Source organism: Nicotiana tabacum, chromosome 16 (assembly GCF_000715075.1).
Source record: "Nicotiana tabacum cultivar K326 chromosome 16, ASM71507v2, whole genome shotgun sequence".
Taxonomy (NCBI): Eukaryota; Viridiplantae; Streptophyta; class Magnoliopsida; order Solanales; family Solanaceae; genus Nicotiana; species Nicotiana tabacum.
The window spans coordinates 3,138,623-3,159,323 of record NC_134095.1 but is presented as its reverse complement, the minus strand read 5'-3'; the positions used below and the strand labels follow the sequence as shown (position 1 = coordinate 3,159,323).

Below are 20,701 nucleotides of genomic sequence, written 5' to 3'. Positions count from 1 at the left end.
GAACACAATTCATCCCTATTTTGGAGGCAAAAATGGGGGAGGGTTGGAGCTTCATTATGACAAAAAATATCCCCATTATGGAGAAATGAGGGAAGGTTGGAGATGACCTAAGAACAATACCTAATATTAGGGGTGTTCATAAAAATCCGAAAATCCGAACCAAACCGAAAACCGAACCAAACCGAAAACCAAACCAAACTGATACTTTTTGGTTTGGTTTGGTTTTGGTTTTGAAATTTAAAAACCGATCAAATTTGGTTTGGTTTTTATTTTAATTAAAAAAATCGAACCAAATCGAATATAGGAGTAGCTATTTTAAATTTATTATTACACCTATATATATGTATACTTTTATACAAAATTTTAAATTTTTTATAGTAAATATTAATCGTTTGCACTTTTAGTACAGTTCTTTACCTTTACATTCTAGTTTAATTGGTAGTTTTCTTTTGTTAAGTGTAAGAATCTATTTCATTTTAAAAATAATATATTTTTAATTGAGTCCTTAAATTATTCATCAGTATTTGATTCAATTATCATCAATATATTTTGGTAAATAATAGATTTCTCAAAGGGCAATTGATTTGATAGTGTTACGTTAAAAATATAGTCGCCGAAATGTGTGTTTGGTAGTGTATGTCTTATATTTAAGAAAAAAGCGATAAATAACCGAAAAACCGACATAAACCGAATCGAGAAAAAACCGATTTAATTGGTTTGGTTTAGTTCTAATATTTGAAAACCCGACTTACTTGGTTTGATTTCTTTTTAGGGAAAAATCTATCCAAACCGAATCATGAACACCCCTACCGAATATAGTGTATAACTAATATTAAGTTAAAAAATAAAAAATTAATAATACTAAAACTAATACATTTATTATTTTCCCTATACACCCTACCAAAGGATCCCTTATTGTTAGTACGTTTAATCACTCAGGATGAATATGCAGTAATGAAATAAAAAATAGAAAAGAAATATTCTTACAGAATATTACCGCGGTAAATTTAGGTAGCAGAAAAAACGGTCGCCTCAAAAATTGTAATGGCAGTGAAAATTTCACCGGTCTACATCCCTACCCCTAAGCTAAATTGCCGCTTCCGCCATTCTTCCTTCTACCACCAGTGTCACTCTCCGGTGACTGACCGTCGGAACCCTAAACTTAAAACCGCCACACGTGGCAACACACCGTATAGTCACGTCATTTCCTTCAAACTCACGATTCAGAAGAATTCGATTCCGTATTGAAATGGGAAACGGAATGCAATTCCCGTAATCCAAACAACCATTTTTCTAATCATAAATACCAAAAAAAAGTTACATATACAGTAGAATAGAATGAGAATTATCCGCTTCCGTAAATACTTTATGTTAAATTAAATGTATGAAGGGGGCAAGTTGTTGTAATAATCCTATAAGCATAAGAATAGCATCATCATCAGTAACAGCCACTTCGAATACTTTCTCTTCCAATTTTGAATTCCAAAAATGGCTATTTAAGTCGAAGATGCGAATTCCGAAGCGTTCAGTTTCTCTTTGTCTCTCTGTGTTCTCTCCTCCTCACCACCTCATTTCATCTCTTTCCAGAAGCTTCCATTTCCATTCCGGAATTCCTTGTTCTAAAAGTTCCGACTATTTCCCGGAAAGTGGGAAACCAGTTCGTCGTAAAGGTTGGTGCTTTTCTGCTCCTGTTTTTTTATTATTTGTTTTTGACGTACTTTTATTGGTGTTTTTAGCAATACTGAACTGGGTTTGTGATTGTAGTAAAGGAATTTGCTTCTTTCCCGCAGGGCTTTGGTATAGTGGTAAGAAGCCAGCTTGTGATGTGTGGGTTAGGGGCACGCCACGAGCCTGGTTTGGTATTTAAGTTAAGAAGGATAGAGGGCGGGCCAATTATGCACCAAGTTTCAAACCTTGTGTATTGGCCCTCAAGGATTTCTAGGTTATAACAAAATTAGCTTCTTCTTTGTTTTGCCATTTTGGGGTTTTTCTTTATTTTTTTGGGGGTGTTGGAGGGACGAGGGGTAAGTTTGTATCTTTAGCTATTTAATCATATTTACTTTCATTAGCAAACTCAGCACTGTTTTTCTAGAGCATGCTGTTGTTGTTACTTGAGGTGTTATGCGGTCCTTTTTTATTTTATTTTTTCTAATGGTTTCTTAATTCTGTAGGAATGGGTTCTTTATGGCCAAATCTCTTTTTACCTCAATAAAAAAATCATTGTAGCCCAGGATTTAGAGTTGTGTGGCATTTTTCATGGTAGTTGACTCTTCTTTGTTTAAGGCTAAAAATGATGAATTCATTCAGTTTATAATCTGTCATTTGAACTTTATTTTTAGTCTTAGTTTTGTTATTATGATGATTTTCACATTTTGAACACATAGTTGATTTTGTCTGTGGAACTTCAAAATATTGAGAATTTTGGTTGTGCAACTGGTATGAGCTTGAACAATTTTTTTTAAGGAGCAGAATAGATTCTGTTATCTGGGAAACTAGATTAGGTCCCGTTGAAAGCTGTTTTTTCAAAAAATTCTTTGTTACTTTGATGTCCTTTCAAAGTGGCAAAATCCGTGATCCATCTCTCTCGCTTTCTTGTCTTAGTTTTGTTCTTACGAGCACTATTATGAGACTATGCTTCTTGAATAGTTGATCCAGAATAGACTGTTTTACTTACTACTAGGTTATTTGGAGTTTGGTGCATATTAATAGGAGTTCGATTGTAACGAGTGAAATTCACTTTGGTGAAATATAGGTATTCATTGGAGCATATCTTGGAGTATAGGCTTACACGTTGGGACATAGATCTGGTGCTTTGAGTTGGTTACAATTGTGATTAAAGGTAAGATACTAAGATTTTGGTCTTAGGATAGAGTCACTTCACTCAAAAGTATACTCCTTTCTCATGGTTTTGTTACTTTCCTACACTGCCTAAGTTACTATCTGTAGTACTATTTTCCTCTACCTGAAGAAAGCTGAGAAGGTTGGTGTCGATGAGTTTGGTGTCTGTTACTGTTATAACAGAGATTGACATTCGGAATTTGAAAACTTATTTTAGATGCGGCTGAGATTCACATTCAAAATTTCTCTTTGTACCTTCGCCTACTTTCCCTGCATGGTTTGTTATTAGTTTACAGTGTTTGTGCAAGAAATGATTATGATACGGTTATGTAATTTAATACAAGATAATACTAACGTAAGATAGCAGTTGATGAATACCATAATGAATTTTTAATCAATGAAGAAAGGCTTTAACTGAGTGATTGTGATCAAAGGCCAGAATGATATGCAACTCTTCATGGGTGCCAATTCTATAACTCTCATTTCTAAGGCTACATTTTGGCCTTGTCTTATTGAAACCAGCATTGGATTGGTCAAAAACTCTTCTTTTTTTGGGCTTGAGTTCTCTCTGTTAGTTTGTGTTGCTTTTCCTGTTCCTAAAGCATCGATCAGGAAGCCCCGTGCATGCTGCAATTTTCAGATTACTAATGGAATTTGTCAAGTTCATATAATATCCTCTACTAGCTAATTTTCATTATGATTATACTGTTCAGGGATTGATCAGTTACATACAAGTTGTACAATGGATGGTGCTAGTGTAGATAACAGGACGACGCTGATTGAGAAGAGAAATGGTGCCAATGGTGGTCAACAATCCTGCATATGGTCATCTCCCGAAGGAGGGTGTGAAATTGACATAGGAAAGCAGATATTCTGCAACAGGTCTTTAAACATGAAAAGTATAGTTGCGGTTGGCTTTGACATGGATTACACCCTGGCTCAATACAAACCTGAGACTTTTGAATCTCTTGCATATGAAGGCACCGTCAGAAAGCTAGTCTACGATTTAGGATACCCTCCAGAGGTTCGTGAAAATTACTATTAGTACTTTTATATAGAAAAGTCTCAGTAGAAATCGATCAGACATATCTATGTGCTAGTTCGTTTTCTCAATTATTCCTCGGGCACAATAAGATTATTCATTTTATTTTATGGATATTATGCTCAATGACATGTAATATGTGTATTAGCATCAATTGTGACTTGTAATGACCTAGAGTGTGGTATTGGTATGTACATGTAGTGAGATATTATGTGTAATGTTGAGTTGAACATTTTCGTTCTCATGATTTAGATATTGAATGTCCAACCTTATTCTGTCCTTGCTGTAAAAGCAGTTGGTTGTTTTAGGATCAATTGTTGACGGATGGTGATTGCCGTCAAAAATCACTGCTCATGTATTGTATGTGCTGGCGGATTATTTGACTATTGAATCTGAAATTTCATTTTCATTATTACTGATGTCTGAAGTGATAACTAGAAGATTTTTCACCATGTTGGATGTTGTGTAGCTGTTGGAATGGTCATTTGATTGGAGCTATATGGTCAGAGGTTTGGTTCTTGATAAAAAGAGGGGGAATATATTAAAGGTTTGTTGCGACGTTGTCCTTACATTGTAATTGTTTCCTGTCTTAATCATTAATTTCACTTCATCCCGGCTATGGTTGTAGTTGCATTTCTTTCTTATTTAAATATTATTCCTTTTCTGCTTGCTCGTGTAACAGATGGACCGACACAAATATGTGAAAGTTGCTTACCATGGATTTAGGGAGATGTCCAAAGAAGATAAAGTTGCTACTTATGGCAATACCTTGCTTCGGGATTCATTTGATGAACCTGATTATGCACTTATTGATACCCTTTTCTCTCTGGCTGAAGCCTACTTATTTGCTCAGTTGGTGGACTTCAAGGACAAAAATCCAGGAAAAGTTCCTGAAAATGCAGAGTAAGAGAGTAACCAGCACTCTTTTTTAACTTTTACGGACAGTAATGTTAATCTGTATTTCTGCCAATGTGTTCTTTAATCCGGCTTTGCATGCATTTAATTTAAATAGTGTCTCGTCATTTATTTTTTCTCTTTTCAATTAGTTAAGAGGTGTAAACACGGGATTAACAGATTTTCTATCATGAGATATGCTCGAAATCAAGAGGGTCTACCAATCTAATTCTAGCTATCTGTTTTGTAGCTCTCACCTGTAGTAGCTTTATGGAAGCAATTAGATTTCTTCAATAAGGATGCACCGTAGATATATCTTCAATAAGTGATTTCGTCTACTTTCAGCTTGTTCCATAGAGATGTTATTCTATCTTTCAATTCAAGCAATTTTCCACGGTCTTGTCATCGTTTGTCAGTTGCTTCAAGATTTATACTGTCAGAAGTGTAAAAATATTTAATATTTGAAATTTGTGACTAGTTCTTGTACCTTGGCAATTTGATATGTATGTGTCAGAATGCCCATGCAGCAATATGCTTTCGCAAGAATATCTTGGACTACTTTCATTGAACAGGAAGTTGCAGTTTATTTATGGTGGGTATGTGCATGCATGTGATGAATTGTTTACAAGTTTTTCTTTTTTTGGAACTCTTGCTAAACATCAGACCTTGTGCCCACACATGAATAAAATTTATTACTTTGTCACAAAAGAAATGTCAGACCTTGTGCTAGGTTGAGGTTATGTTATAGGACGATTCTGTAGTTTTGAAGCTAATGCGGCTGCTCTCTGAGTTCAATCTTAGCATGGAATTCTATGGAAACATCTCATCTGACTACTGTTTTTTTTTTGGAGGGGGGGGGGGAGGGATTTATGAATATGGTTGGCCTCTGGGTTACATTTACTAATATTCCTTCTGTGTTTTCACTGTCGCTGCTTTATTAACAGCAATTCTTCCTTCAATACTCTACATGGTCTGCTTATTTGCTAACACTTCTTGCAGCTACTCTCGCATGTACAAGGATGTTAGAGCAGCAGTTGATTTGTGCCACCGTGATGGGACTTTGAAGCAGATGGTTGCAAAAGATCCAAAAAGGTACGGGCAACTGTTTTGTTGCTTCTGGAGAATGTACCATATTTAGTAATTAGTAGCTCTTTCATAGCCGGTGAAGGTAAGATATGGTGGACCTTAGGAAACAATACATGCTTGATCCTAGGGTGTTGGCCTTAAAATTAAATTTTTTCCCTCTTAGTTGTCGCACACGCACGTGTTATGTTTGTTTCTGTGGGTTATTGAAAAGGAAAGGATATTAACAATTTTAATATTCTGAACGAGGAGTGAGAGGAAAACTTCAACCATCATGCACTCAGTTCAGAAGCCTTTGGCTTCGCTCTTTCAATCTCTGATCAAATGTACACCAACACTTTTTCCAGAATCATTTACTTGTCTTGTGTTTTTCTTCTCACTTGCAATAAAAAAGATGTTTCAGTATTAAAATATAGGTGATTGGAGAAGATTGGCGATGTGTCGTTGCCGTTCTTATAAGAATTATAAATTATCCAAAGCTATCCTATCATTCACTAGTTAGGTTTAGGGGGGAAAAGGTAGCTGGAAGTAATCTCTCGCTTCTCTGTGAAAAGCTAAAGGCCAGTTGTAGGTGTGTGGTGCGTGTAGGGCAGTAGAAAAAAGTAAGATAACTGTAGCATACCATATTTCACGAAATCTAGAAATCATCAGTAGTTCCTGTCATTTTCTTATGGAGTGTAGCCTCAGTGCTTTTCTAAAACAGTAAAAGGATAAAGGTAAACGGAGAAAAGAGGGGACTTAAAATCAAGAAGATCCAAAACTGACTCAGAACCGATATACTGGAATGTTTGACATCTCACCCATTTTCACCTCTGATTGATCAAAGAGCTGATCGTAATATTTTTAAATCTGACATCTAATGTGCAGATCTAGTTTAGTAGCTCCTTTGCTGCGGGTTTATCTATGAACCATCTGTAGTCTGACTTCAAATCTTAAGATCGAAATTAGAATTGGCTTCTTAGGAGAAATTGGTTGGAGAAATAGCCAAATCCAGAGTGCAGAAACTGCTGTTTCCATCTATTATGGCAATGTCTGCAAGTGTGTCTTCTTGTTGCATTGTAATACTCGTAGAAGTTACCGCCATTGTTATCCCTCTTTGCTGCAAGTGCTTCTGAGTCTCTCTCTCTCTCTCTCTCTCTAGTGAGCCTAGGATTGACCATAAGATATCTTTGCACATGGTCCTACGATGGCTAGCTTGGCGGATATTATAGATCCGACTTTGAAGTTTGTTGGGTATAGAGAGAGCCTAGCATTATGATAACGCCTGCTTATCACATGCATAAACAATCATTCCATTACTTTTTCTTCAATTTGAATTTTGTTAGTATCCCTTCGTTCGAAACCAGACAATCAGAGAAGTAAAGAAATGTTAGTTCGATAAAACAAAACATAAAATAATTTCCGAGCCCACAAGTTGCTTGTGTGTCCTTAAGGAATTTAATTCACTCACTGTTGCCCAAGGTTATAGATTACTTCCTCTCAGGATAGAATGGAAAAACTATTCTGTAATATTGGCAATCGAAATTATAGAACTTCAGCGAACTCAACAAACGAAACAAATCGCACTTGACACTTATATGTTTGTTTTGAAAAAACAGTGCAAAAATGTAGAGAAGAGAGGAGAAATTTTCAGATTTTTCTATGTGTAAAAATGAGGTCAAGCCTCTAAATTTATAGACAATAAAAGGGTGAGATGAAGAGGTGCAATCCAAGAGGTGTCTCTTCCATTTCCTATTCACACCCTTTAGAAAAAAACCAACAATTTTTTTTTGATTTGCACCGGGTGTCCGAGTCTCCGAGTCTCTTCGAGCCCCGACTATTCCCGGGGATGCACAGGCCCTCGGAAAGGAGTTTCCCGCAAGTGCACCACGGTTAATTCAGGTTTTACCCAGTCCGATGGCCCTCAGAAATTGTTTGCACCCAGTGGGTTTCGAACTTGAGACCTTGAAAGGGAGCAAACCCCAAGGCTCAAGTCAATTGCCACCAGGCCAACCCTGAGGGTTAAAACCAAAAAACCAACAATTTTTTGGTTAGCTTTTAATATACGTGTTGTAGTTTTTTCTTGATTTCGGTTAAGTCGTCCCTTTATCATTGAGTTATTGTTTTGGCATTGTTCGGTGTTTCAAGTGGTTGAGAAATGTTTCTTAAACTTAAATTAGAAAAGCTTTGTAGAGAGTGATGTATAAGCTTTGTCGCCTTAAGAATTTCAGGCTTGGGAGATGAGAATGGGTGGAGGTGTTGAGTAGTTGAGAACATCTTCTATGTTCTTTAATTAGAAATATGCAAACCCTGTGGTGTTGTTATCATATTGTCTTGTATATTCTCATAATGCACTCCTTGTTTGACTAGTTTGTTTATCTTGTTCTCTGCCGCTGCCACCATCAGATATATCAATAACGATACCTCAATTGTTCCGATGCTCAAAATGCTTAGAGAATCTGGACGTGCTACTTTCCTGGTAACAAACAGGTGATGATGCCCTTCCTTCATTTTTCTTTCGTGGTTTTTTTTTTTTTTGGGGGGGGTGGGGGTGGGGGGAGCATTAGGTGATGCTCTCTTTAAAGTCTTTATTTAATAGCCGTATTGCCTGAATGGTTCTTCAAATCCCATCAATAACTTCTCCAGAGCTACTCATATTATTCTCTTTTGATGTTTTATGCATTCTTTATGTTTTATACGGTTCCTAATCATATTTGTGCAGCTTGTGGGACTATACAAACATTGTTATGAACTTTCTCTGTGGGCCTTCACCTTCAGATGGATCGTCTACTTCCCGTTATGATTGGCTTCGGTACTTTGATGTAGTCATCACTGGCAGGTCATTTTCTTCCCTTTAAACTTTCTAGAATATGCCCATGTGATTCTTTAGGCGCCAATCATATGCAGCCTTATGTAGGGCAAATGCCTGTCGCTGTTTCCTTATCTATCTATTGTTTGCAGAGTTATTGATCACCCTGCTGACAAACAGGTACTTGATTTTTATGCAGTGCAAAACCAGGTTTTTTCCATGATGAAAACCGTGCAAATCTTTTTGAGGTTGAGCCTGAGAGTGGCATGCTTATTAACACTGATAATGGGACTCCTATGGCACAGGTCAGTGCAGAAAAACTTTGTTTTCTCTTAGCCACTGCCTTTTCTCCATTTTGTGCATGTTCTGACTTTGTCTGATACATTAGGTGGGAAGCACTTCTATAAGATTGCCTTTAAAGAGCTTGAAGAAAGGTTGCAGAATTTACCAGGTGCGGATGTAGATATAATTCGTGCTGCATAGTTTTTGAAATTTGATGGTTTGTGTAAAATGACTATATTTTTCCTAACTTCTCCTCAGGGAGGAAATGTTGGCCATTTGCATAAATTACTCTCAATTGAGTCAAGCTCACAGGTATATTGCGAATTTAATATAGTCTTCTCTTGATTACTACATTTTACTGCTTTCAGCGTTCTTTTTGGTTACTGATTTACAATGTACAAGCACAAAGACATTTCTTTAAATACTTCATATGGCTGAAAGAGACAGCACTTAGCTTAAGAATCAGGAGTCTAATTTCACTCTAGGAAGTTATGGAGGGAAGGAGTAAAGGATTTACTTGTAGGAAGTTATGGAGGGAAGGAGTAGTGGATTTACTTGGTGTTATTATGAGCTTGGTCATGGATCTAATTGGGTGATTAAATATGGTGTTTAATTTGCATTTAATTAACTTATTGGGATGTAACACATTGTTCTCTTCAATTAGGTTCTTTATGTTGGAGATCACATTTACGGTGATATCTTACGCAGCAAAAAAGTTTTGGGTATGCATTCTCCATTTCATGTGCTCCTTCTTGCTATTCTCTGTTTCTTATGTAAAAATTGGTATAATGGTAATGAGTTTTAATAAGGCTTCCGAACACCTTGCTAGTTCATCAAACTACATAAGCAACTGATGATCCAGTATTTTCGAGCCATAGTAGAATAATTACAATAAATGATATTTGTATGCTTCAGATTTGATAAAATTAATTATAGATGGCCATTTGCATTATTTGTGACCATTTGCAGCTTGTTTGGATGGTTGTTATATATCATTTCATAATGTGTTGTATCATATCGTATTGTATTGTAAGGTATCCTTTTAATGTATATAATATTTGGATAGATTGTACTGTTTTTCGTCGTTCATGATGTCATGCACCAACAATATGAGGAATAAACTTGCAATATTACAAAGAAAAAGTAAGGTACGAGGTAGAATGATTATAAAAAAATGTAAGGTAAAAAGATAAAACAAGATTATTTAATAATAAGGAAGGCAAGATGAGAGGAAAAAACAAGGTAACGATGCGACAACACCAAATCGGTCGTTACATAAAGTGGTAGTTTTTGTTGTTACATAAGGACTTATTTAACAATACGATACAATAAAATTTAAGTAACAATCAAAACAAACATTGTATTTAAAGTAACAATACGATACAATACAATAGGTAACAACCATTCAAACAAGAGTAGCTGCTATATTTAAGCACTAATAATGATATTAAAAGAAAATTCCAAGATTTTCAAGAATCACTATTCTCATGGATGGAAAGAAAATTAATGTCCTCCAAATTTTCTCTCTGCTAGAGTTTTCTATGGTCACGGCTATCATCATATCCAAACCCATAACCTTTCCTGTCTCTCTTATAATAAGTTTGAATTCTGGACTTTAGAATCTTATGATCTTTGAGCAGGTTGGAGAACAATGCTTGTTGTTCCAGAGCTTGAGAGAGAGGTTGAACTTCTCTGGGAACTAAGGGACACTCGGAAGGTAGATAAACATATCCTTCGGCTCTTTCTGTGTACTTCATTAGATTTTTCTGTACTTCATATGCTTTATAGCTCTGTATACGTGAGAACATAATCAGCAAGAACAATTAATTTGATTTCGGAAATGGAGAAACTTGCTGTGCTTGTGAGAGCATTTTCTCTGACTTTTAAAAAAGGGTGGGATGATGGAAGTGAGACCTTGCATAGCACCGCATGTCTGGGATAGAAACTTACGATGTCTTTACTAAGTAAACCAGTATTCTGGACTGACCATTTTCATGTCCAAATAAAATTGAAAAAGGTAATTTGTTAATATTGCTAAGAGGTAATAGCATATCAACATTGAATTTCAAAAATTGATGTTCAAACCCCTACCATCAGAAATCATTGGTTTTGCACTTATAGCTACCATCATTCTAAAATTACACAATTTATTTGTGAAGTAGAAAAAGTATGATAAGTCTAAAATTACATATTTTATTTGTAAAGTAGAAAAAGTATGTACCTTATAGAATGATACTTGTGTTATGGCCTGTCAGGTTATGATCTTCACAACTTTAAGCTTGAGTAGTTGATATTTTGGCTTTATATCACTTGCAGCCACACTTGGTGCCCTGTTCATGTTTATTATTTTAGTGTTACCTCAACTAGATCACATCTATTTTTTCTAATAATGAACTTGGTCTTTCGATACTTTATATATGGGATTTTCGGGCCAACAATTTTACATTTTATCTAAGCAAATAATAATAGTATGAGTATTGTAACTTTAAGCTTGAGTAGCTAACAACTTGGCTGGCTCACTTGCAGCTGTTAAGGAAATAGACTGCAGTCCTATTTCGACTCCAAAAGCTAGCTCATGTGGTGAGGAAAAGTATATAAAGAAACAACAACTCATCCCTTAACGCATGTGGAACACTTTAAACCTCATTTCGCACGCCCAAGATTGGACATCTTGAGTGTATACAACATAACATGGGGAACCAATAATGGGAAACACAATAAGATATGGACCTTGGGCCTTAATCGCAAAAGCTAGCACATAAAGTGAGGATTATCCAAGACCATAGAAGGAGACAACAACCATTTCCTCAATGTTGGACACTTAAACAACAGCTTTACTAGCTGTCATTCATGTTTATCCTTTGATTGCTGACTCACTTTAATTTTTGTCTCTTTTCTTATTAATTAGATCTTTTGATATATATTTTATTGGAAATTTCACGGAAAAGCAATTCTGTTCTCATCTAAGAAAATAACTTCTCTCCATATGCCATACACTAGTTATATGTGAAAATATTTTCCTCTATGGTCTTGTAAGATAAGAGATGAAGCGAATGATTTATCTGTAAATTTATAGCATTTTATTTAAATCTGATAAGTCTGCTTTATGTTATGCTACATGGTGATGCTAATGTAATAATTGCAATTTCACATGATTTGCAGCAACTTCAGTTACTAAGGAGTCAGCGTGATCACATTGAAGATGAAATACACCATCTTAAGTGGTCTCTCAAGTAATCTTTCCCTCTGTTCATTTTGCATTGTAGAACTCATACTTGCATGATTTTTGGTGTTGCTTTTTATCTGTGTGATCTTTTTCACCTCAAGTCCCTCCGCTAAGAAAGTACGAGGAGAAAAAAAAAAGAGGAAATAAAGAAACAAAATCAAGGTGGTTGGAGAATTCATAAAACCGACTTCAACTAGTTTAGGATTGAGGTTTAGTTGATTGATTGATTGAAGGTGATCGGAGAATGACAGAGAAGAAGGAAATCCTTAATTTGCGAGAACATTCTCCTTTGTTTGCGAGAACATTTCTTTCAGCCTCTTTGAGACTTATTCCAGTGTGTAGTATTATGACTGAGCAGCGACAAGTTTCCTTTAAGTTGAGAAATAAGAAGCCTTTTTTATGTGCATCTTGACCGAATATCATCCGGTCATGGAACCATTTTGACACAGGATACTCTTTCAATTGTGTGAATAAAACTTTTGTATCATCAGAAATCAGCTCATTTTTAATTTTCCGCTTGTCTTGAATCATTTCATGAGCTGTCATATGCTTCAGGTCTGAAGATACTGATGATATCAGCAAGGAGAAGATGTTGTCCGAGCTTGACAAGCTGAAGGTTAGTTATTTCAAGATATAGGAAGATAAATTTTAACCCACTAACAGAAACAGTGCTGTATCTGGTCAATTTCCCTACCTTGATATCTGTAATGGGTTTTAATTAATCTGGGTTTAATGGAATCATTTTAGTCTCAAAGCGAGGAGGTCAGGCTCAGTCATCAGCAGGCACAACGAGAATGTCACCAAAAGGTATGATTGTTAAAGAGACCTAAGTTCTTTTAAACGTGGGATTATTTCTTTAGATAACAGTTCATCCTTGTCTGGAGAAAACTTTAGTGAAAAATCTTTTAAATAATATGTAGTAATACGTATTAATACTTTCTACTTCTGTTGTATTTGGCAATGCCTAGGTTTGGTATTAATAAATCGATTTAATTCAAAAAAGAGAAATATTATCCTTTTTATTTATTTATTTATAAAGTCATCAAACATTTTGCAGTTCCACATGGTCTGGGGACAACTCATGAAGACTGGCTATCAGAATTCTCGCTTCGCACATCAGGTACGATTAAATACTTGGGTAGTATCCTGCACTTGGTGGGTTTGTGAAGTTCTCTTTACTTTGTGAGCATGATCTTTACTTGAGAACTGAAGTTGCATTTTGTTGATTCGCAGGTGGAGAGGTTCGCGTGCCTTTATACCAGTCAAGTGACAAACCTGAGCCTGTATTCCCCAGATAAGTATTATAGGCCGAGCGAGGATTTTATGCCCCATGAATTTGACATCCTCTCTATTTGAAGAAATCATATCAGCCAGGAGACGCAGGCAGTGCATTTTGAAGAAGAGCTTTGCTCATTCTAACTTTTAGGTGCATCCACATCTTTTATATATTGAGTTCTTAGGTCATCTGGGAACGTAGAAAGGCTTTATGTTTTGTGGTTAAATAACTCAAATGTGTATCATATTTGTTTTGTGTTATCTCATTTATGCACTTGCCTGATTCTGGATTTGCATTATATTCTCTTTACTTTATAAGATTGCATGGATTTTACCGGCAAGGGTCGTGGTGGGATGATTTGGATTTTCCCAGCCTTAATCAGAATTTAGAGGTCAGGAGTTCGAACCCTACGACTAAGGGTGACAAACGGGCGGGTCGAAAACAAATAATGTAAAACGGATAAATGATCCGACCCGACCCGCATATAATACGGATAAACAACGGTTAACCGCATAATATGGATATCCATATTATCCTATGTCTTCTTGAATATGATCATTTTTAGGAGAATCGCTAGTCTCCCAAACTTGAGGAACTTCAAATTTGAGTCTTTATAAATGTAAAAGTTAAACCCATTAGTTATCCATTGGTTCTCTATTTTCTAAGTAGATAATATGGTTCTTATCCATATTTGACCCGTTTATAAAAAGTTCATTATCCAATTCATCTTTAGTGAATAATATGAATGAATTTTTTATAAAAAAAAAAAATCTATTTCCCCACCTATGACCAAGAAATTAATAAAAGTATTGTCCATCATCTTCAAATTAGAAGAGAAAAAGAATTGAAGAAAAGAACATCCAAATCCTATAAGAAAAGATGATTCTACTGAATCTTCTCTTTACCATGAGCATATGTCAAATGGCTTTCATTCCTTTTCAAAAAAATGCCAGCATCTCCATGTTCCCTGGGTTATGGATATGATTTTACATTGTTGTTGTTCATTACAGGCTGGAAAATTCTGCACTTTTTTAATCCCCTATCTTTGGCGCAAAATAGATAAAACATTTTTTATGTAATTCTTGGAGCTTGTTGAAAATTCTTAAAGATTTCTTCTTGCATAACACATCTTGGTGAGGGAATCACATCCTTTGACTATAAGCAAAAGGATATGAGGCAAATTCTATTCCACTTCAACGGACAGTCCCTTCAAAGGAAGATTACTTATGCTTGTTGCTAAACCAACCAATAGATACTTTTAACTTTGATTTGTCCGCTTTGAGCTAAGTCGTTTATATGATTTTTTGGAAAAACATACTATTAAGATCATATAGTACCGTATATATGCAACTTTTTTTTAATCAATTTTCACTGATGAACTTTATTCGCACACCTAATATTATATTTAAAGAAAATCAAAAGTAGTTCCTTTCCTTATTTTGCAATCATAAGGAATTCTAGTAGTAATATATTTCTTTTCTCATGCAAGAGCAATCTTAGCCTTTGAGTTGGAAGAATCCCCAGAAAGATAGAAATTCACACTTGGACACTAGAAGTGGAAAAGGTAAGGTTAGGCACCAAGCTCAAATTGCAAGAAGGGACCATATTTGGGACTATAGGAGAATAATCACAGGATGCCTTTCAAAGATTTTTTGACAAAGAAATGAGAGAGATAACCATGCAAGGCAGGTCCTTAATTTAATCCATGTAAAAAAACACAAATTATGTAGCTAAATAAAAAAAAATCGTCGTTAATTCTATTTAACGACAGATTAGCGATAGACTATCGAAATGTTCTGTTAACTACGAGCGATTTGTAGCTAATTTTTAAATTTTTTAGTAGTACACAGAAGAATCAAGGATGATAAGGAATCTAATTATCAGTAGCTTGATGTATATTTGAGTATCAACTTTTGAAAAGTTTTCCAAGAAAGTTGAAAAGCTCATTTTCTATGCACCTTCTTATGATTTGGGACAGTGACCTAAGAAATTTGAACAGCCCAAACCCCAATATGAACTAAAGAAAATATACATTATCCAAGGAAATTAGGTTCTGGAACCTACTAATACCTGATGAGTTAATATTTTCATGTATGGTCATTAAATTTTATTCATTATAATAGTTAAGTCACGAAATTATTTTTTGTCACATAAAAGTAATTGAACATTATCCACCATAGCTACGAAACTTACCTATCAAGGTAACTTTAACTAGTATAGTAAGTACAGGGGCGGATGTAGTAAGTTAGGGACGGTTCAATTGATACCATAACTTTTGAAGCGGAGTAAAAATTTATGTGTAAAAATTCATTAAAATTGCAAATATAGTAAATATGAACCCATAACTTTAAAAATATAATGAGTTCGATGCTAAAAACTTTAAAAGTTGAACCGATAGAGCATAAATCCTGGATCCGTCTCTGAGTAAGTATAGTTTTGTGTCTTTACTATTGTTATAATATGTAAATTTCAGTTAATTTAGCGTGACGTGTAGTATATTGTAAGTTTACTGTTATGGTGTGTAAAATTAAGTTATTCTAATGTGACTAAAATAATTTCGTGATTTTATGATTATAGTGAATGAAATTTAGTGACCACGAGAAATTAATCCAACATCTGCTTGGACATTTGTTAACATTACAATTTACAATCTTGCTTTGTTGTGGCACTAGATCTTTTATGTAAAAATGACAGATTCCCTATCCTTTGTCAATTAAGCTGAAAATGTCAATATGGTTTTATTCGAAATGAAGAATCCATCCCAGCACCACTTATTCAAGTATATATATAGAATATAAAAACCCAACTTCAAGTTGCAAAAAAAAAAAAAGGAAAAGAATAATAGTACTGGTGAGGTTAAAGATTATGAGAAGGACAGAAAAAGTATATCCACAAATATGAAAATTTGCTGGACACCAACGTGGATGATAAGGATTCCATTCCATATATCACCTGGATGATCATACGACCTCACAGTATTAAAGGGCACTTCGGTGAACAAAGTATTCCGAATTCACGTAGGGTTCGGGGAATGACCCATTATGAGTTATGCCCGCACCTGTGACATAGACAGTTTAACCTAATACAAACATAATAGCTATTTTCACGACTCGAACCTATGATTTAAGACACTTGAATATATAATCTTCAATTTATCAAACAGTTAGAACACAAAGATTGACAGGCTGACGAAAAAGAAAAAAAATAGTAGTGCTCCATAGTTAGGGGCGGAGGCAGAAGGTAATACATGTTTAGAGGCGGAGCCGAAATTTAAAGTTTATTTTCTAAAGTTATCCTTGAATCCATAACTCGTTTAGTTAATGTGTTCACAATTAAATATTTATACATATATAATAAATTTATTAATACAAATACAAGGTCTAAGCAAAAATTATTGGGTTCATCCTAACTCGTATCTACTTCTCTAACTCCGCCTCGATCTGGTTACATCGTACCCATTAATTTTAGTCCAAACCTACCTAATATGCATATCAAGAAAGTCATTAAATATGTACAACAAATTTAATTCAAAACTCAATTACTATCACCTGATGTGACTTCATATAATTTTGAATCCATGAAAATTAAATTCGGACTCTGCCTCTCCTCCGCATATAGTGTAATTTTCATTTAAGCCATGTAACGTACTAGACTACTAGGATACTAATCATTACGCCACTAAGGAGTCGTTTGGTATGAGATATAAGAAGATATAAGAGTGGTATAAAAATTTAATACCACATTAATACTTTGTTTGGTTAGCAAATTACGTATAAGTTATTTCGGTATTAATTTTAACACTGGGATAACTTATACCTTATAGAAAGTGGGGTAATTAGCACTGGTATAATTTATATCTTCTTTTTAGAAATTATGCAATTGTCATTCTTAATACAACATACCAAACAATGAATAAACAACAATCCCAGCATAACTAATCCCAACATAACTTATCCCAATATAATTTATATTGGCATAACTTATACCGGTATAAATCGCATTCCAACCAAACGACCCTTAAGGGTTTTATCTTTAACCGAATGTCTTGTATCCGAGCCTTTGGAATAAAGAATTTCTTGGTGGAGAACTATTTATCCTTTTTAATAGGCGAATCAAAATTAATTGTGTCAGTAAAATTTCGAAAATAGTACTCCCTCTGTTGCTGTTTATGTGAATCTATTTCCTTTTTGGTTCGTTCCAAAAAAATGACCCATTTCTAAATTTAAAAACAATTTAGTTTAAGCTTCCAATTCTAACCTTAATGAGATGTTTTTTTAACCACGCAGGGTCTCTCTTTTTGACTTATTTAGGACCACAAATTCCAAAAGTCTTTTATTTTTCTTAAACTCCGTATTCAGTCAAACAGGTTCACGTAAATTAGAACTGTGGGAGTAGTATTAATCATTGCGAGACAAAGATTATCAAGGAGTAGCTGGAGTGAACCCTGAACAAAATGTACAGCTATTGTACGGAAGAAAACTGAGCCAGCTAAACTGATATGGAACTTTGTTTAAAACAGGCAAGAGCCAAGAAGAAAGTGAGGAGGCCTTATCACGTTTAACATTTCTCCCTAAAAGGAAAACACCCAACACAACAAAAGCTACTTTTCATTTTGCCCTGCACACAGCTTGATCTCACTCTCATCCTTCATTATATTAATTATGTACTCTTCAAAAGTTATTTCAAAGTTGAAAACATGTAAAATAAAGAATAATTAGCTAGTCAGTGTAGGTTACGAGTTCGATTGAAACTATTAATTTTAGTCCAAATTTTGTATATGTCTTTCAGTATATAAGAAACAAGGACAACCCGATGTACAAAGTATTCAGCATTCATACAAGGTTCGAAGAAGGTCCGTACCCTAAAGGGTGTGAGGTAAACAATCTACCCTAATGCAAATATTATTGGCTGCTTCCACGGCTCAAATCCGTGACCTATACGTCATATGGAAATAGTTTTATCGTTGCTCCAAATTTTCCCTTCAAGTAATTTAGTATATATGTATAAAATATTAGTAATTATTAATTCAGTAACTTAAAAGGATTAGAATCTCAAACCGATAAACTACAAATCTCGAAATAAATAATAGAACCACTTTTCAGCCGTTGGAAATTGATTTTACCATTTGCTTTTTCAACCTCATTGTTGGGAAGTGGAGATTTATATTTTACGTTACAACTAAGAAATGCCCAGAAATTAGAGATCTATAGCTAGATGTGACGGAAAAATAATGGGGTTAGGGAACAACTTTTCTTGGATTAAGGATAAACCTAGTTACCTAGTCTAAGCTCGCTTGATTGCTAGGATTATTAAGAGAATAATCCCCGGTATAAAATTCAGTATTATTTTATACTTAGCAATGCCGGAAAAAAATGAAAAATTGTTTCATTTTAATGCAATGAACTAAACAAAACATAGGTACTTAATAATTTAGGAATTATTAACTCAAGAACTACAATTTTTACATTATAAAGGGCAAGGTATCATGCATTTATGCAGGGACCGCACTCCAAAAAGTATGATGTAGACGGTGATATGGTGTCCATCTCATTCAAATGATTTGGTAGCCAATTTTATTGACTTGGTTTGGTTTGGTAGTCAACCTTGTTGAAATTGTGAAAAGTGTGTGCAAATTGTCAAATATTGTAGACCTTAGAGAGTGAGCTTTTTGGCTATAAAAGGAGAGTTTCAACTCTCATTTCAACACACCAATAAAGACAGAAGAGAGAGAGAGCAAGGTATTCCATAAACTATAAGAAAATAGTTTGTAAAGAAAAATAGAGTGTGAAAGATATTGTAGTGAGGTGGAAAAAGCAAAAAAATATTTATTTCTTTTGAGGGTGTAGTGGTCTTAGGAGTATTTTTACTCGTTACTACACAGTGTAAATTCCTCGCTATAGTGATATCAGTTGCTCTTCTTGGCCATGGTTTTTCCCTTATTCAGAAGGGTTTCCACGTAAAATTTTGGTGTCATTATTGCTGCATTTCTATTCTTGCTGATTTAACCATAACTTAGTGTTATGCGTTTATCACTAATACCGTGAATATTATTTTTGCAGGTCTATTTTTCCCAACAGAAGTGAGGGTGAGGGTGAGGGGTGTTAGGTGTGAGGAGAAGACAAGCAACGTGAACTTCCACATCAGAAAAGAATTACTTTGGTCTCCTAATAAATAATATTTGTATTTGTGATAAACAATGGAAGCCAACACTAGTAGATGAGTTACTTTGAATGGCACAAATTATGTCATTTAGAAGTGCAAAATGGAAGGTTTGCTCTATGTCAAGAATTTTCATCAACCTGCCTTCACCACTATAAAACCTGATAATAAATTAGATGAAGAGTGGAGTTTGTTACACAGGCAAGTTTGCGGCTTTATTAGACAGTGGGTTGACGATAATGTTTTGAACCATATTTCTGGGGAGACACATACTCGGACCCTATGGGAGCACCTTGAAAGTTTGTATGCTCAAAAAACTGGAAACAACAAGATGTTTCTGATAAAGCAGATGTTGGGTTTAAATACCACGATGGTTCAGCGATGATAGATCATCTGAATAATATTCCGGGGATCATGGACCAGTTATCTGTTATGGGCATTAAATTTGATGAAGAAATTCAAGGCTTATTTCTACTTGGTTCCCTACCAGATTCTTGGGAAATTCTTAGAACTTCATTATCAAATTCTGCTCCAGATGGTGTGATCTCTATGGATCTTGCCAAGAGCAGCCTTTTAAATAAAGAGATGAGAAGAAAATCTCAGGGTTCCTCCTCATCAGATATCTTGGTGACTGACTCTAGGGGGAGAAGCAAGAATCGGGGTTCTCAAAATAGATAACATAATAGAAGCAAATCCAGAAGCAGACTTAAAGATATTGAGTGCTATCATTGCGAGAAGAAAGGGCACACAAAGAAGTTCTGCAGGATTTTGAAAAAGGAGAATAGAGACAAGGAAGAACAGAAATAATATGACAATCGTGTGGCCACCGTCACTACAGAAGATCTTGTTACTATCCTTGATGCGGATCTGATAAATATTGCTTGTGACGAGTCAAGCTGGGTTGTGGACAGTGGTGCCGCATCTCATATGACATCAAGGAATGAATTTTTCTCATCCTATACTCAGGGTGACTATGGAACTTTGAGTATGGGTAATGAGACTGTATCTAGGGTGACTGGTGTTTGAACGATTTGTTTGGAAACTAGTATTGGAACTAAACTAGTTTTAAATAATGTAAAGCATGCACCTGATATTCGTTTGCATTTGATCTCT

At 35.0% G+C, this 20,701-nt stretch overlaps 1 protein-coding gene across 4 annotated transcripts; it reads left to right on the top strand.

The window, feature by feature from the left end:
- The first annotated feature begins 1,044 nt into the window (after window positions 1-1,044).
- Window positions 1,045-13,711, top strand: LOC107784160 (uncharacterized). 4 transcript variants are annotated; one of them, XM_075232549.1, is made up of 19 exons: window positions 1,116-1,670; window positions 1,791-1,942; window positions 2,753-2,839; window positions 3,552-3,862; window positions 4,350-4,427; window positions 4,563-4,783; window positions 5,774-5,866; window positions 8,243-8,326; window positions 8,559-8,675; window positions 8,845-8,950; window positions 9,034-9,096; window positions 9,186-9,239; window positions 9,592-9,649; window positions 10,568-10,644; window positions 12,090-12,160; window positions 12,709-12,769; window positions 12,901-12,960; window positions 13,211-13,273; window positions 13,387-13,711. In XM_075232549.1, exons 4-19 carry the CDS (start codon window positions 3,581-3,583, stop codon window positions 13,507-13,509), a joined length of 1,611 nt encoding a protein of 536 aa, XP_075088650.1. In that variant the 5' UTR covers window positions 1,116-1,670; window positions 1,791-1,942; window positions 2,753-2,839; window positions 3,552-3,580; the 3' UTR covers window positions 13,510-13,711. The 4 variants fall into 4 exon arrangements, 3 of the variants coding, with proteins under 3 accessions (XP_075088649.1, XP_075088648.1, XP_075088650.1); XM_075232548.1 differs by lacking the exon at window positions 1,791-1,942 and having other exon boundaries at window positions 1,045-1,670; XM_075232547.1 differs by lacking the exons at window positions 1,791-1,942; window positions 2,753-2,839 and having other exon boundaries at window positions 1,045-1,670.
- The last annotated feature ends 6,990 nt before the right edge of the window (window positions 13,712-20,701 follow it).